The sequence below is a fragment of the Podarcis vaucheri genome (genome assembly GCF_965113315.1).
Source record: "Podarcis vaucheri genome assembly, chromosome: 12".
NCBI lineage: Eukaryota > Metazoa > Chordata > Lepidosauria > Squamata > Lacertidae > Podarcis > Podarcis vaucheri.
Genome location: NC_138750.1, coordinates 41553819 through 41570325, shown reverse-complemented (window position 1 = coordinate 41570325; position 16507 = coordinate 41553819). Strand labels below are relative to the sequence as shown.

The following is a 16507-nucleotide window of genomic DNA, read 5'->3' as shown; positions in this document are numbered from 1 at the left end:
TTTCATGACATGAAATGTTTAATGTAATCAGTCACTTTCCACAAGATAATGAACTTTGATACTGGCTTATTACAGTCTATCCAGTTCTCTCAAAAACATTTGGAACTCTTATTCTAATCCATAACCAACTATTATTTGCTCCCTCCAATGACAGGCTCATGTTCTACCTTACATCATATAATGCTCATATACTCATCTCTATCTTATTAGTAAACACAAATCCATCTAACAACTTTCTTCATGTAAGAGTCTGTATTCCACCCAGCAAGTTTACTACAGAAATCTCATGAAGATATTTGCCCATATGTATCTGACATTCATCTTTGTTTTAGATGTGAAAGAGGGCACACAAGTCCCACCACGTTTCTTCTCTACAGGCCCAGTGCTGAGCAGCCTAATGTTTTCAGCAATGATTAAGTATTCACCAATAAATGCCCACTAGCAAAGCCTGAAGCTGCACCAAAAACAAAAACAGGACTCCAAGGGTCCCTTCACACATTATCAAAGTTAGCAATATATACCTGTTAACTACAGAAATATCATATATCCATTTTGTAAACATACGTATATGACATAGGTATGGTTACAAAATGGATGTGTGACATATCTGTAAATCTGCTACAGAGCATACATATGGAGAAAAAGTGAGTCTCTCACACATTAAGGGGAACAACACAGTTGCATATAAATATATATAAGCATATCCTTTCCAAATTTACATACAATATGAATCAGTTTTATAAAATGCCCTTAAAATGCCCTTAAAATATACATATTAATGGATCTACTCTGAGTAGGCCTTAGTCAAACACATAGACAACTGTTTTTCAAATATCAGTTCACATTGCAAAATGGTTTTCTACAAATATGATAAAATCATGTGTCTTTATGATCTCTTGTTCAACTGCATCAACCCAATCCAGAGATGTGTAGTAGACTAAACATGCCCGACTAGATCTTATTGATCACATGTTCTGCTTTTACAACATCAAGTTCCAGTGCCAACTACCTGAACATTACAACCACACACAGAGCAACTAATTCTTCTATTGAAGAATCACTGTCACTGGATTAGGGTGAACATGTTATAAAACACGTTGGGCAAATTGTGAGGAGCAAGGACTTTAGGATTTTTGAAACAACAACAACATGGTTTTAATGTATTTCATGACTAAAACACACTTACAACAAAGATATGATATGCAGACAGAATGTACCACAATATTTTTTTATGAATGAGAATGAAAAAAATGTAATGAAATGTAGTCACTGACAGCATAACAAAAACTGAAAAAATAAATGGTGGTGAATTGTTGAGAAACCACAGAAACAAAACCATGTCTAGAAAAGATAGTAAAAGTCTGAAAATGCAAGTTAACTTGCACTAACTCAACTAAACTGGCTTTTCTATGTATAACAAACTCTTGATATCAAACTAATTTTGAAACCCCCTTCAGTTTCAAAAACGTTTTTCCGTACAGCCTGTAGTTCTGCCGTTCAAGAAATATAAAGCTGAATTGCATCCCTAATGCCCAGTTTATGAAACTAGTATCATAAATTAGTTCTTTAAACTGGCCTATGTGGGATGACATTTTCTGTAGCCTTAATTGTAGCTTTGTAATACTGTGCTTAGGTACGCGGGTGGCGCTGTGGGTAAAACCTCAGTGCCTAGGGCTTGCCGATTGTATGGTTGGCGGTTCGAATCCCCACGGGGGGGGGTGAGCTCCCGTCTTTCGGTCCCAGCTCCTGCCCTACTAGCAGTTCGAAAGCACCCCTAAGTGCAAGTAGATAAATAGGTACCGCTTTATAGCGGGAAGGTAAACGGCATTTCCGTGTGCTGCGCTGGTGCCGGCTCGTCAGAGCAGCTTCGTCACGCTGGCCATGTGACCCGAAAGTGTCTCCGGACAGCGCTGGCCCCCGGCCTCTTAAGTGAGATGGGCGCACAACCCTAGAGTTGGTCACGACTGGCCCGTACGGGCAGAGGTACCTTTACCTTTACCTTTAATACTGTGCTTGACATCTGACAAAGTTAAAAATCGCTATAAGTTAAGTTAAAAAATAAAATTAGACAAAACAGCAGATTGGGTTAACTGGTGAATGGTAACAGAGGGAACAGGACTCAGATTTCTGGAAGTCCTCCCCATACTGTGCATCTAACAACGTCCCTACTCCATCTATCTGTCCCAAACCCCATACATTGGTCCCCCAATTGAAAATGGGAGGCTGGATAAAGAGTTAGAGTACATACAGATGACTATGGCACATCTTCAATGAACACTGTATTAATCCCCAGCCAATGTTCAAGAAAACACATGGCAGGGATCACGCTGGCTTCTTCTGCCACCCTTCCCACCTGCTCCAAGATCTCAATGATATTGCATGCTGGGTATCATATATGTATCCATTTTTAAGCCGTATGTAGGTTACCAAAACGTATATACTGCTTGACTGTAATAAAACCTCTAAGCGGTTTACACACGAGGACCTGAATCCCCTAATCTGTACACTCTGGTTTTGTCTACTGGGCTCTATGCATGTACAACTCCAATAATACAGGTGTCCCCCCCCCCAGTTACATATGATTGACTGCTGTGTAACCTCATATACACGCAGTACCAGAAAATAATTAAATAATTCAATTCACCTGGAAATGGCAAGAGAGTTGGAGTGTCCTCATGGCTCGCAAGGAGAACCTCCCGGGAGCATGAAAAGGACGTCAGTGAGGGCAGAGGAGACCCTGAAGAGGCGTAGTGGGGCTTTGTTTACACTGCTCAGCCTCCCCACCTAACAGCTGCATGTGCGGGGTAGCACAGCAGCAGCTGCTACTTTCGTGAAAGTCCTCCAGCCTCCTGCCAGCCCCAGAACTTCAATTATAGCTGTAGATATTTTTGGATACAGTAATTTTGGTATGGATTGAAGAGAGAGCTACAGAAAGGGCATTTAAAGGGTTTTTTAGAGGGTGCTCCCTTCTTTAGCCAATTTCAATTATGTGTGCGGGGGACCAGAATGTAACCTCCACATAAGTGGGGAGTCGCCTGTACTTAACTTGTGAGTCAGCATAATCTAAATCTCACAACACACATTCCAACTGAATTTCTACACTGGTCTATTATGTGTAAAGAACATGAGTGGGTGGGGAGCTCCTGCTGATATTTCATTCACTTTCTCAATGGCAAAACAATGTTTAACTACAGATGCTTCCCTAAAGCAAGAGAACGAGAACTGTGAACATTGTGCTATAAGAAAAAAGGGAGAGAACAACAACAACAACAACAGTTGAAAAATTCAATTCTACTCTCAATTAGCTTTTAATAAGAACCGTATCAAGGAACTGATCAACAGTAATCTGCTGCTAAATATAGTGATTACTAATAAAACAGGAGATGTCATAAACCTATTTGATCAGTTGATGATGAAAAACATTAGATATCTAAGTCGATATTACCTCATGCTATAAACTTCAGTAAGACGTAAATAATTTTACTCATTTTCTTTCATACAAAATGTTCTTTAAGGAAATACAAGCCCTTCAAAGCAAAATATGCTTGTTTGTTTTTAATGAGATGTGAAATATATAGCATATTTTTCAAATACGAAATTATATCAAGAAAATAAGTCATAGTAGAATTATACCTTATTATAGCGATCATGAGGAACAGACTGCAACACGATAGGTTCCATTGTAGAAACATTTGCAAATTGCACCTCGGGAATGTACAGAGCACAAACCACATGAGCCCAACCTATAAAAAGTTAATTACATTTTATTCTTAATGCCTTCTGACAATACAAATAGAATAATTTCAACTATAAAAAAGAACATTTCATATGTTACATGTATTTTCAATTATTTAAGCACAATGTAAGTATCTAACACATTCCTTAGCACATCACAGCATATAAAGATAAGATTACATATTTTCAAAGAGCTGTAAACAACTAATATAAATAATGATTTTGCAAAAGTAGAAACAAAACACTTTTCGATTGTACCTAGTTCTTAATTCACATTGAAATTAACGGGCCTATATGCCTGAAATTGGGAAGAAAATATGCAGATAATTAAACTATAATGGTTTCTCTTCACACCTTTCCATAAGAAAGAATGAATTTTTTGCTTCTTTTCTTGTTGCTTACATCTAAGACCTGACACTATTACTTTTATATCTTCCTGTGTGGTATCCTAGAATGGTATTTCAGCATAAAGCAGCATATATTTTTAGCTTTCTTTCAGTAGCTTTTGATAGTATTTCATAGACCAGTAGGGTTTTTTTCTGACAGTTTTTTCTTTTCAATTTCCAAGGATTCTTGACCCAGATAAGAGCCTGCCTAATTTCAGGTTCTCTGTGGTTCCCAAGAGAGTCACCAATTTGTGCTTGCCAAAGAAAACAATTTAACCATGTCTGCTACTGTTTCATTGCATAAATAGCTCAGCTTGAAAATTACTTTGCTATTCAAGAGCTGCCCATATTCTGTCCTGGATTACTTTATACAGAGAATTCCCAGACAGTTTGATACACCAATTTCCCAATATGAAAAGCAGCAGAATAGCAGGAATGTTCAAAACGTAATTGCAGCCTTCCACAAGAAATTAGGTCCCAATCTTCACACACACTCTATATCTGTGTTAACGTCCAAACATGAAGAAGGAAAAAATATCACAGAGGTACACAAAGTACCTGTTAGAAATATCACATATACAATTTATCTAATCTTCATACAATGTTATAAGGCTCAGCTCTACCTATTCCGTGTATACTCAGTTGCTTCAAACCATGCATGAGGTAATAGATCATGTTTTACATGGCAATGCTGCGAACAGCAAATATTACGTAAAGCTGAAACAGGTTTGCAAACATTTGGGGCCACAAACGGAGAAATATTTGATTATCTGCAGCTCTCTGGAACCTGCTCCAGAACTATTTATAAATATCCACAAAACAGAAATGAATTGTGGTGTTTATAGCATACATACTACACGCTGGTATATATGCAACAAACACCCCTTGCCAAAAGTCTGAATCAACCTATTCCGGCATGCAAAAATGTTATGACACACACACCAAATTCCGCAAGAGAGACTGTGTGCACAAGGGACAAGGATAATATACTCTCAAGGTCAAACTAGAAACATGACTGCCCCTTTCAAAATCTTTACACCCAACAGCAGCTTTCCTCTGAAGGCAAATGGTAACCACTGGGCAAGTCCTACCTGTATTGGAACCATGACAGGAGCAATGAATTAAATCCCCACACACACTTATCCCCACATCAAAGTGCCAATCAGGTCTCCCTCAGCAATATTTAACACAGGAAAACCAAACACACAAGTGCCAATCACGTGTACAACATTTAGTGCTCTTTCCCCACCCCCACCCCGAAGCCCTTTTCCCTCTCCAAAAATGGGAAAATTGAAAGATGTTGGGCTATGTCATGTGACAGGGTAGATAAATTTGTTTCTATCCAGGCAAACCTTTGATATTTAGAAGTCCATAATAAATATGATGACAAATATGAAGAAGCATAAATGGATTGAGATAGCTCAGAAAATGAGATTGATTAAATTTCATGAAGTATTCATTGAGTCTTGGCTCTGCCTTCTCTCTGCCCCCTCCCCACCCCCCTCACAGCTCTTTTTATGGCAATGAGTGCATTACGTCTGCTTGGCACTATGGAGAACAAAAGGAGACAGAGTGGTATTCAATGCTAGTCCTACTTAGAGAGACCTACTGGAAGTTAAGAGACATGACTAACATAGGTCCCTCAATTTTAATGGGTCTACTCTGAGTAGGACTGAGTCAAATATATAGTTTTCTTATTTTTACTGTAATCATAATGGTTTCTCCTGTTTTTATTGTTTTTTTCCATTCTCCTAAACTGACAAAATGAAAGAGATGCTAGACTCCTTACAGTTCAGCAGCTTGGAGCTCCACTTGTAAAAATAAATAAAATGAAATGAATTAAAAATGTAAATTCAATTTGTAATGGACCAAATAAATTGTATTTTAATATACCAAACATGATAATCTAATGGCAAACCATATTATACAAAATACATGTTATGTTCCTAAAGCAACAAAGTGACATTTGATCTGTAAAAGCGGCTTTAAAAAGTTGATTTTTTTTTCAGTTGTCCACAAATTTCCACACCCCTAAAAATATTCTCCTGTGGGTTCAGAATTTCCAAAAAAATTATATCTCTAGTAAGAGTTGCATCTACTGCTCCACCCAGTATTCCCTCTTGCCCCACCTAGTACTGGAATGCAACATCCAGAAGGTTTTCCATAAGATAATGTGACCTGACCCTCAGGCTGAAAAAGTCTCCACACTCTTGAGATACAGCCTTAAATGATAAATGTATTCTGGTTGGTGTGCTGTTATTGGAGGAGGAAAAAACAGCCCAGGATTGATACACGAAGTTACACTGAAATACCACTCTAGCTTTAGTTATTTCTGTTGCTATCTGCTGGAAACAATGTCTTTGTGCTCCTAACAACAAAAAAACTGCTAGGAAGTTAATTTTGCTGTATTTCAAGTAGCTAGCTGCCCACAAGAGGTTATGGCAAACTGAAACACTGATTTATGTAGAGCAGATTATACTAAAGTGGAAGTTAGGGCTATAGCTTTCTTTGGGGTCCCAGAAAGCCACTGGTGTTCATTTTTCAGTTCCCCTTTCCACAGGAACTCATAACCTTTTATAACAGACGTTGGAACTAATGCATCCCATCTGCTTTCTGCCACTAGAAATAACGTGTTCTTCTGTTCAGGGTCCTAGAAAGTGACCTGCTGCGTTCCTGGCTAATATTGTTTATGCACACTGCTCCATTCAAACAGCTTTTTTCATGAGCTAATCATTTTTCAGATTTCCTTTCTTCCAAACCCTTACATACAAACCCCATGACATAACACTTGCTTTTTCAGGGAATGTTGAAAGCAGCTGGGATCTCTTTGGAGACAGAAATGTCCTTTTAACTGAGCAAGATAAGGATATTACTTCCTACCCCCCTCAAAATTTTAGCACATTTGCACCAGCTAAGAATTATCCAATATTCTTATGTGTTAAAAAACCTTGCGTTCTGAATAGGCAACAGCATTAAGTTCTAACACTACTATGCACTTACAGTGGGCAGTTTGCACCCTCAGAATACATATGTTACTTGAGGAACTCACTAAATATGGTGAGAATCTGCATTACACTGAAGCTCAGTGTATCTGATTGAAGACCATAATCCAGTTATCTTGCAAACAGAACTATATCCCTAAGATAACAGCAGACAATTCTGAACAGTTCAGTTAACAAGGGCTTTCCAAGTGTTATATGCTAGGATAATTTACAACTTAAATGATGCCATAAGTATGGAAGTCACATTGGGTGACATCCTGATAGCTAGTAAGGCTTGAAGGCCTGCCTTTCCATCTTCAAGGTGGAAAGATAATAGCTGGGGCTGAGAAGAGCCCTTCCTTGCACAGCTGGTGCACCTCTGCAGGAAGTGTTCACAGAACCTCCATCAAGAGCCACCAAGAATGTCTTGGCCACCTAGAAATAACCAAAGTAGCATCTAATCGTTCTAACTGTCATAGGGATTACAGAAAACAAACGGACTAAGAATACATTTGAAAGGCATTGTCTACTTTTTCATCATTCATGTCTGCACCCACATTTGGTCCCTAGTTTGCTTCTTCAGCAGACATGCAAGTCAACAACTGGAACCCAAACATAACTGATCAGAAGGAACCTCCAGAGTTAGAGATCGTTCCAACTGGTCTATCTGCTGCCTGCTCAACTACCATCCAAGCATTGTAGATGCCTCTCAGACACCTGGCTGTTGGAGGAGTCCTGCTTCACTCAACAGAAGGAATTCAAGGACTTTCCATAGGTAGGACACAGGTTCCAATAAGCTTTTTCACATGTGCGAAAATCCCATTCACATCCAGAGGTACCACTGTATTTGTTGATTTGGAAAGACACATTTGTTCTGTCCAACATGAGAGCAAAGGTTCTGAGAGTCAGACAGACCACTCAGAACTTTAGGAAGCTGATGCTACAAGATGTCTTACGGTGTGACCACAGCTCTTAGATGAAGAATTATTTGAAGTGAGCTTCCCACATAGGTAGGCTGGCAATGGTTACATCTGAATATACTATGAGTAAGTCTTTGATATGTACACCTTTCCACTATAGTCCACTGGGATATTGACTTTTGAGTTCCTGGGTATTCAGATATGTGGGTTCAATCTTGATGCAATTTGATCTTGAAGATTAGCAGGAATGTCTGAAGAGCTCAGACATGTCGATAGGCCCAAGAAAGGCAGCTGAAATGAAAACCCATCATTTCCAACAGTCTGGCTAAGAGTTAAATCTCCTTTTACCAGAGATAACAGATTTTTTCCCCCTCTAAAAGAAAAGAAAAACAATTGGCTTCCAGAAAGTGTGATCAAAAATATATGCCTCTAGGGCTTCTGTACAGTTGTCTGCACATGTTAAAGACACAATCAGGTAGTCTTACAAAAAGGAATAAAACTTGTACTCTACCATTTTCAGGTAAGTCTTATTGATAACTAGGAGCAAGGACAGGAAGAAGGAGCTGAAGACAGAACAACTGGCACTGAAGTGCAGAAGGAACAATTGCAAAGTCAACGAGGCAGTTAGTTAGTCCTCCATAAAATTTATTCATGCGAGGAAGTCTTAACATTACAGGCGTGCAGAAATAGTGCAACCCATCTCAATGCCAAAGTGTGGAGATTACGACCTTTCTGAGGTCTTCTGATTTCTTCAGTATACTGACAAAAACATAATTCACCTTAAAGAAGTAATGATCCCTCTGGCACTAGCTCGGAGTCTATTACTCTTCTTTCCAGAAAGTATTAGATAGCATTGGAATAGTGTTGCATTTTTCTTGGGTTGCCTGAGCAAGGGAAGATAAGGGAATGGTCTCTAGGTATGCTTGAAGGGGGAATAACTTTCTCTCACTGTTTGCAGAACCCACCTACAACATGGCCCTTCACCACATATCTGAAAGTGTTAAGAAACTAAGGAGCCTTGAGTCAAGAGGAAGGGCTTATTCCCAGGTTGGGGCTGATCAGAGTTACTCTTTGGTTTGGGAGAACTTTTGGAGTTTGGTGTTGCTTCTCTCATGGTCAGTGTTAGAAACTGAGATATGAAAGCGAGGAGCTAAATGGCACCTTAAACCTAGGTTATAGGAGCAACAAAGGAATGTCTAGACGCACTTTTTTATAACAAGAATACAAAGCTGAAAATGAATGAACTGACGCTAAAATATTATTTTCATTTTTCACATGGTCTAGTCGTTCCCCTGCCCACCCCCCCAATATTCTTAAGAAAATCTCTTCTCCAGTGTTCAGAGAGTAGCTAGAAGTGGGGAGACAGAAAAAGGCCCTTCTTTCCTTCCACTCTGCAGTTTTAATCTGAAATCTTAGGCACAGTACTGCAACCAGAGCTCAGAAACTTCTTGCACTAATGAAATTCCCTGTCACAAAATGCGCCTAGAGCAATGGGAGTTTCGAACACTGCTCATGGTATGCCTGAGATGGATAACAGAAACAAGAGGAATATCTAGAACAGGAGGGTATCTTCTCCATAAAGGAGCACCCTTAAGGCAATCACCAAATATTGGAAAATGAAAGGCCAGACCAGAGCGTGTTTCTGCTATATTGGTTTTTTGTTTCTCACACCCTCTCTCTCATTGTTTATTTATTATTGTTATTAATAATATGCCACCCATCTGACTGGATTGCCCCAGCCACTCTGGGTGGCTTCCAACAAATTAAAACACTAAGCACAGTAAAACACCAAACATTAAAAACTCCCTACACCTTCAGACATCTCCTAAAAGTCAGATAGTTGTTTATTTCCTTGACATCTGACAGGAAGGCATTCCACAGGGCGTGACTACCGAAAAGGCCCTCTGCATCCTTCCCTTTATGCATCTCTTGAAGAGCACCACAGTGTCTTCCTATATAAACAGATAGATGACTTGGAATACATGGAGGGTGCCAACTTCACAAGAAGCTACCTTCTGAATTCCTGGAAACAGAACTTGAACGCCCTTCTCTGTACAATAAATGAAAATAATTTAACAAAAACTATTTGCTTTTAGAAGACCTACTAATTTGTTTTATCAGACCATCTTTAGTATTCTTTTTCTTTATTGCTTACTATACAACACACCAGTACTTAGGTGGTGTTGAACATGCCTTATTCTCAGCTTCAATCAGGAAAGAACAGCCACAAATCAGTCCAAGTTTGAAAACAGATGATTCAACAATCAAATTAAAGTTGGGTATCTCAACACTAGCATTATGAAGCTGAGTTCAATATTAAAATCTCACATTTCAAAGTAGCGGAAGGGTTATGTTGTTTATATTTATTAAGTAATTTATATCAGAATCCAGCTACAAGCAGATATAAGTACTTAATACAATATATTAGCAGTAGTTGGTGACAGCACTTGAGTAACTTAAGTTTGCATTAGTGCTTTTTCTTTTAACTTGAAGAGCCTTAATGAAATTCAGAGGGAGAAAGCTGCTGACTCAAACGCTGGCATGTGACATTCCTTACAAGCTTAGGAGATCCCCACTCTAACCCTTAAAAAAATGACGACACTAGTGCATTGTTAGTTGGCTTTCAACCAAGCAGCTGCCTTCCAGAAATCCTGTTATAAAGCTGACAAAGAATGCTGATGCACAGCATTCCTGATCAGCATCCAGTTGGAACAGATTTCAATCCAATAACTGGTTCTACATATGCTGAACTAAAAAGCTTTGTTGTGTACAGTGCAGGCTTCCAAACAAAACCGTAAAACAAGAAAGATTGCAAATGCTGGGTGCTTTGTAACAGTTTAAAAGAACCAACTCCCTCACAGCTTTTTAAGTCTCTTATTGATTTATTTAAAGCACACACACACACAAACACAAACAACAACTAGCACCCAAATGTTTTTGCAGAGATACTGAGCTTTAAAAAATAAGTGTCTCTGGTGTCCATTCTTACTCCAGGGCATCTTGCTGGAGATCAAAGATGTGCAATTTAAGAGTAGTAGTACAAGCAAAACATAAGGTCAGTTGTTTATGCAGTGATTAAGACCTCTGTGGAAATCTTGCAAGATATGCATTGCCAGCTACAGCAAGCAACTGGAATTTAAATTAGTGAATCTAATACACAAACAGAAAGTATCCAGCTTCTTAAGAAGAGTAAGATGCTATTAGACAAGAAACTGATGCAGAAGGAAAAACAACTGTATAATGCAACAATGTGAGAGGGCAATTTACAGTAAGTGGACATGGCAAAAGCTTGGTATAGCAACAGTTAGTGATATTGTCAGTTTCAAGTGGAGTTCCAACGGGACCACCAAGATGCAGTCTTATGTTTGGATTCTGTCAGGCCCCTCTCCCCACTGAACCTCTTGTCTTTATCTTTGCTTAATGCCTCAAAATTTGAACTTTTGTTCTTCTACTATTGTTATTCTGAGATTATGAATGGAAGAGCTCTTTCTGTTTGCAGCAGGAATAGGAATTCAGAAAATGCTGCCAGGGTGCAGGGCAGGGTAACATTTTCCGCTACCCCCTCCTTCCCCCAGCAGCCCCTTTCTCATGATGCTCCAGAATGTCACCAAATGGTGCAAACCACAAGGGGATGCAGGGGGAATGGCAGAAAATGCCACTGCCCCCCCCCCCGCATCCTAGTGGGAGCTTCCTACCAAATGAACTCCACCCACAGGTTGTTCCCACCAGCAGAACTTTAGTTAAGATCTGATCCCAAATTATTATTATTTTCGTTCTTTTACATGCTTTTCTGTTTTTAATGTAGTATAAATTCTGTTAACCGAATACAAAACTAAAAATATAGCATGGTCTATGATAATTTCCTCGTTCAACGCTAAATAAGCTACATGTCATAAACACAGCTTGAAACATAATATTGTAATAATGAAACAATTTTTATAATGTCTTAAAATATGAGAAAAATAGCTTTTCCCAGGGCAAGAAAAAACATGATTTTCCTGGCAAAGCCTACCCCTAATAAATACCATGCAAACCCTACCATTAAGTTGAAAGTAATCTTCATTTTAGGCAAGCATTATCCAGAAGCAACTTTTGAAAATAGTTTTAAAGGCTTTATTATTTTTATAGCATATCCTCCAGATTGTTGATAATAGCAGGCTGATATTTTTGCGTAGATAGCAATTTAATGTTCGGCAGCTCATTTATATTTATTTTTAAATTGGTGTGCTGCCAAACATGGTTCCTCGGATCCCTCGGGCTGGCTAATACCATATCATAAATATAAGAACAGTACCAATTTAAAATACAGAAACATAATACAAGGGGGTGGGGAACCTATTTGGCAGGTTCCAGAAACATTTAAGTGTGTGTGCCCTTTCTTTAAGACTTCACTCCCTCCCCTCAAAGCCTGAAGCAGGAAGGATTTCATCAACTATCTCAAAGTAAAAATTGAGCTAGTCATGTTGTAACAGGACTTTTATGACTTGAAAAAGCTCCAGTGGATGGCACTGTGCAGATAAAACAGTGGTGAAGGTAGGATTTCTTCACAGACATCACCAAAGAATCTGTGTTCAGCTGAACCTAACTTGACCTTTCCTACACCTTTCTGCACCTCATCAAACAGTTCCTTCATTGTTCTCAATTGCCTTGAATATCTAGAGCAAGTCTGACCAGGCCTGATGGGAGTTGGAGTCTGCCAACATCTGCAGGTGCATTGGCTACTCCTGTTCTACAGCCATCATGTCCAATACTCAAGTCGGTTCCAGTGGGTGATGGAGGACCAATCTTGGTCAGCCAATTGGTCAAACTAACCCATGAAGCTATTTGCCCCAAATCATACCCACCTGTCCATCAGCCAGTGTCACTGGGTAACTTCAGCTGATGGATAGGGGACAGGGTAAAATCCTGCTGAGTACTGTGAATCCTGTAGGCAGCAGGACTACACTCTCTGCTCATCAACTGGAGAGCAGGAAACTCAGTCTTGCTGGGATTTGCTTTGCCAGCACATTCCCTGCAGGGAATGAGCTCAGGAAGCAGACTGCTCCCCACACTGCCACAGGAATCCCCACCTATCAGTCAGCTGACATGTTGTGGCCCACCCCCCATCAAAGTTGGGCCCCAGGGGTCGGGGGAAGATAAAAATGTGGCCTATTGAGCTAAGTAGTTATCCACCCCTGAGCTAGAGCTTTGACAGGACAGTCTGCCAAGTGCACCAAAAATGCAGTTTGGAAACCAACTAGATCCATCAACCTTCAGATGAGAACAATCCTTCTGGGCCTACCACGTCTTCAAGACTTGACAGATACTCCCAGAAAATCAACTGTCCATGACAATGGAGTAGTTGCATCCCCCAAACAGCACCCTCTACCCATTAAGACAGTACCCTAATCGATACACATATTCCATGTCAGTAACCACAAGTTCATGGAAGTTAACACCTTATTTATAGTGGTAATACAACAGCAGAGACTACAAAGCTGAACTGAAAATTCTTGAAGTATATGAGCTGCTTTTCCATACAAAGTAGCATGAAGGCAAGACCAACTTGTTTCTTGATGCATATTTTCATCTCTTACACTAGACTCCTACACAGAATAAGAGATAGCTTTGCATCAGTAACAATCCATGTCCTATTTCAAGAAAATTATGCTAATGAATCATTAGGCAAATTAAAGCTAAGCTAAAGTAAGCAATGCAGACTTTTGCTTTCTTCTAATAAGCACATTTGGGGCTCTTAGCCAAAATTTAAAAATCATGTGTTACTGATTCCCTCTAAAAAGCATTATAGCAAGAAACCTGGCTTGTAAGTTAAAATGAGAGTTTAAATATGTTTGTATTAGTGCCATGTTTTTATCTTTTATCCTGTTTTTGCTTTTTGTAAGCCACCTCAACAAGTCTCAAAAAGAGATGGGTCTATAAAATAAAACTTTATCATGGAACCATGGAAAAGGAAAGTAATCACCAAGGAAACCCAAATTAAGCGTTCACAAAAATGAAAAAAATTAAGCACAGATAAGTTTCCATGTATTTTAATACAAACAACCTGCATTGGCTCCAAAGTCTTATTCAAAGTGCTGATGACCCTAAATGGTGTGGGTCATGGATACATCTCTACTTCTACATGAGCCTAGCCACAGTTTAAAGACCTTCTTCAGGAGCCCTTCTCCATGTGCTCCCTCTATAATGGATGGGTACAGGGTTGGGCAAGCTAGTGTGTGCTGTGTGGATGTTGCTGGACTACAAATTTTGCCAACCCTGATCATTAGCCATGCTGACTTGGGGAGAAGGAAACACCATTTTAAAGTCAGGTGGTATCATCAAGTAGTTGCTTGTCATATTAAGTGTGCCACTTGAGTTAGCAAACCATAGCCACCGAAGGAATTAAATAACCTTCACTGTTCACTTACACTGAATTATTTTTGCATAAAATTAAAGTCTACAATTTATATACAGCCCTCTAGCATGATGCAGTGCTCTCATTCTCCATGTGTAAGAGGAAGATAAGATTTCTCATATACATGCTGCAAGAATAAATACATTTTACAGTGATGAGCACCTAAATTATTAAATATACAAACCCTGAAATACCTAAGTTTCAGAGCTCTTTAGAATAACAGAATATTTATATGTGGGGCTCCAAAAATCTTAACCACACAAGCTACGTTCCAATTTTATCAGTTTATGCAACTGAACTGCAGAAAAAGGAACAAAATCTTTAAATTACTACAGAGTTTTTTTGAAAAGGTAAAAGACTTACCCCCATTATCAGTCCTCTTCAAAGCACCATCCTTATGAGGGCATAATTCGCATCTCTGCAGGAAGGCAAACAGTTATTAAAACAAGAAATAAGGTACCGTTCAAATATTTTCTGTAGTTGACCCATTTCCTATTTGTCTCCTTTCTCATAAATATAGATGCTTTCCTTAAGTTAAAAAAACTCTTTCTAACAGATATCTATGTCTTAAATCACAGCTCAGTATCCAACATTTCACACACATGGTTTCTATTCATCTAAAGCTACTTATGAGAATGGCCATTTCTGGAGCTCAATTTCTAAATTATAGACAAGCCAAACCTCCAGAGCCTTTAAGTTCTGTATTTACAGGAACAACGACACAAATAAGACAACCATGGGTGCTTCGGCATACACACACTGCTCCAAGTGATAGTGCTAAAAGCAACACTGTTGTATCAAAACCCACAAGATGGATCTGTTCTGCATGAGCCACATAATGTTATGGCCTAAAAGAATCAATGCCAACCATTATTGCAAAACTTTATGTTGAGACTGTGATGTTTAGTACAATACTAACCATATCCAGAATTCAAATTAAAGTTGGTTATCTCCACGCTAGCATTATGAAGCTGAGATCAAACAACCAATATTAAATTCAATACATTTGAAAGTAGCAGGAGGGTTATGTCGTTTATATTTATTAAGTAATTTATATCAAAATCCAGTTATATCAAAATCCAGAACTTCAGTTCTCCATAGATACTTCTTTTTTACTTCATTGCCAATACAGAATTATAAGAAAGCTTTATCAGTACTTGCAAAAGTATCCTCCAAAACTGGAATTAATAATACCCCAAAGAAGTTCCAGCCAGAGAGCTGCAGGCAGACTACAGAGCCAACCTGATTTATCTCTCTTTGGTTTACAGTGTATTCTCACAGTGGGGTGGTAGGTGTCCAAAAATCAGAGTAAAACATTTATCAAGATAGCAGAGTACCACACTTCTGATGGCACAGTGTTTGTGTCTGACTTCTCTCTCTCTCCCCCCTTGTTGCAGGGAGTCAATGGGGAAGAAAATGAAGGTTAGCATTCCCTCACAAGATCCTCTGCCATCCTCTCCCCTCACCAGAAAAAGGTCGTGGTGGTGGGAAACACAACTATGAAGCATGCAGTACAGTATTTCTGCAACTGTTAGCCTCTGAGCAGCACTGAAAATCCTGCCTAGTTCTCTCTGTACTTCCATATTAAAACTAGAACATGAAAAAATCCAGGCAAAGGGGAAAAAATGAATTTCTATGGCTTCCAGCGGAAATATGGCCACTGTTAACCTGAGAATGAGAAAGCTTCACCCCCTGCTAAGAATAATACATTTTGAGCAATGCTACCAAGATAAGAACTAGATTAAAACATGTACCCAAGTATGACACACCAATTCAAACTTACCACTCTAGCTGCTCTTTCCTGAGATTCACATTTTCTACAAAACCAAGGTCCAGTAGGTACTTGTACAATTCCATAGCATGCTATTTTGGGAGAAGAAACCAAATAATCATATTAAAAATATGTATATTATACAGAAAAAATAAATCCTGCAATACACACATAGGTAAGTGCAAGGGTCATTCTGAGAGTACATTTGCAAACTGGAGAAACTGTTGCGGACACCACACATACATTTCAACCAAGCACACACCATAATGTATTCTACTGGCTACCATAGAATGTTTCTTTCAAGTCTAACTTCAACAGGG

At 39.0% G+C, this 16507-nt stretch overlaps 1 protein-coding gene across 6 annotated transcripts in view; it reads right to left on the bottom strand.

The window, feature by feature from the left end:
- Nucleotides 1-16507, bottom strand: part of MLLT10 (MLLT10 histone lysine methyltransferase DOT1L cofactor) — a 116653-nt gene that overhangs the window by 91430 nt on the left and 8716 nt on the right. For all 6 annotated transcript variants that reach the window (XM_082193616.1, XM_082193615.1, XM_082193618.1 and 3 more), the window contains 3 exons: nucleotides 16200-16279; nucleotides 14780-14834; nucleotides 3634-3743 (listed from right to left, as the gene is read on the bottom strand). In XM_082193616.1, coding sequence (XP_082049742.1) covers nucleotides 3634-3743; nucleotides 14780-14834; nucleotides 16200-16279 — 245 coding nt within the window. The remainder of the gene's footprint in view (nucleotides 1-3633; nucleotides 3744-14779; nucleotides 14835-16199; nucleotides 16280-16507) is intronic.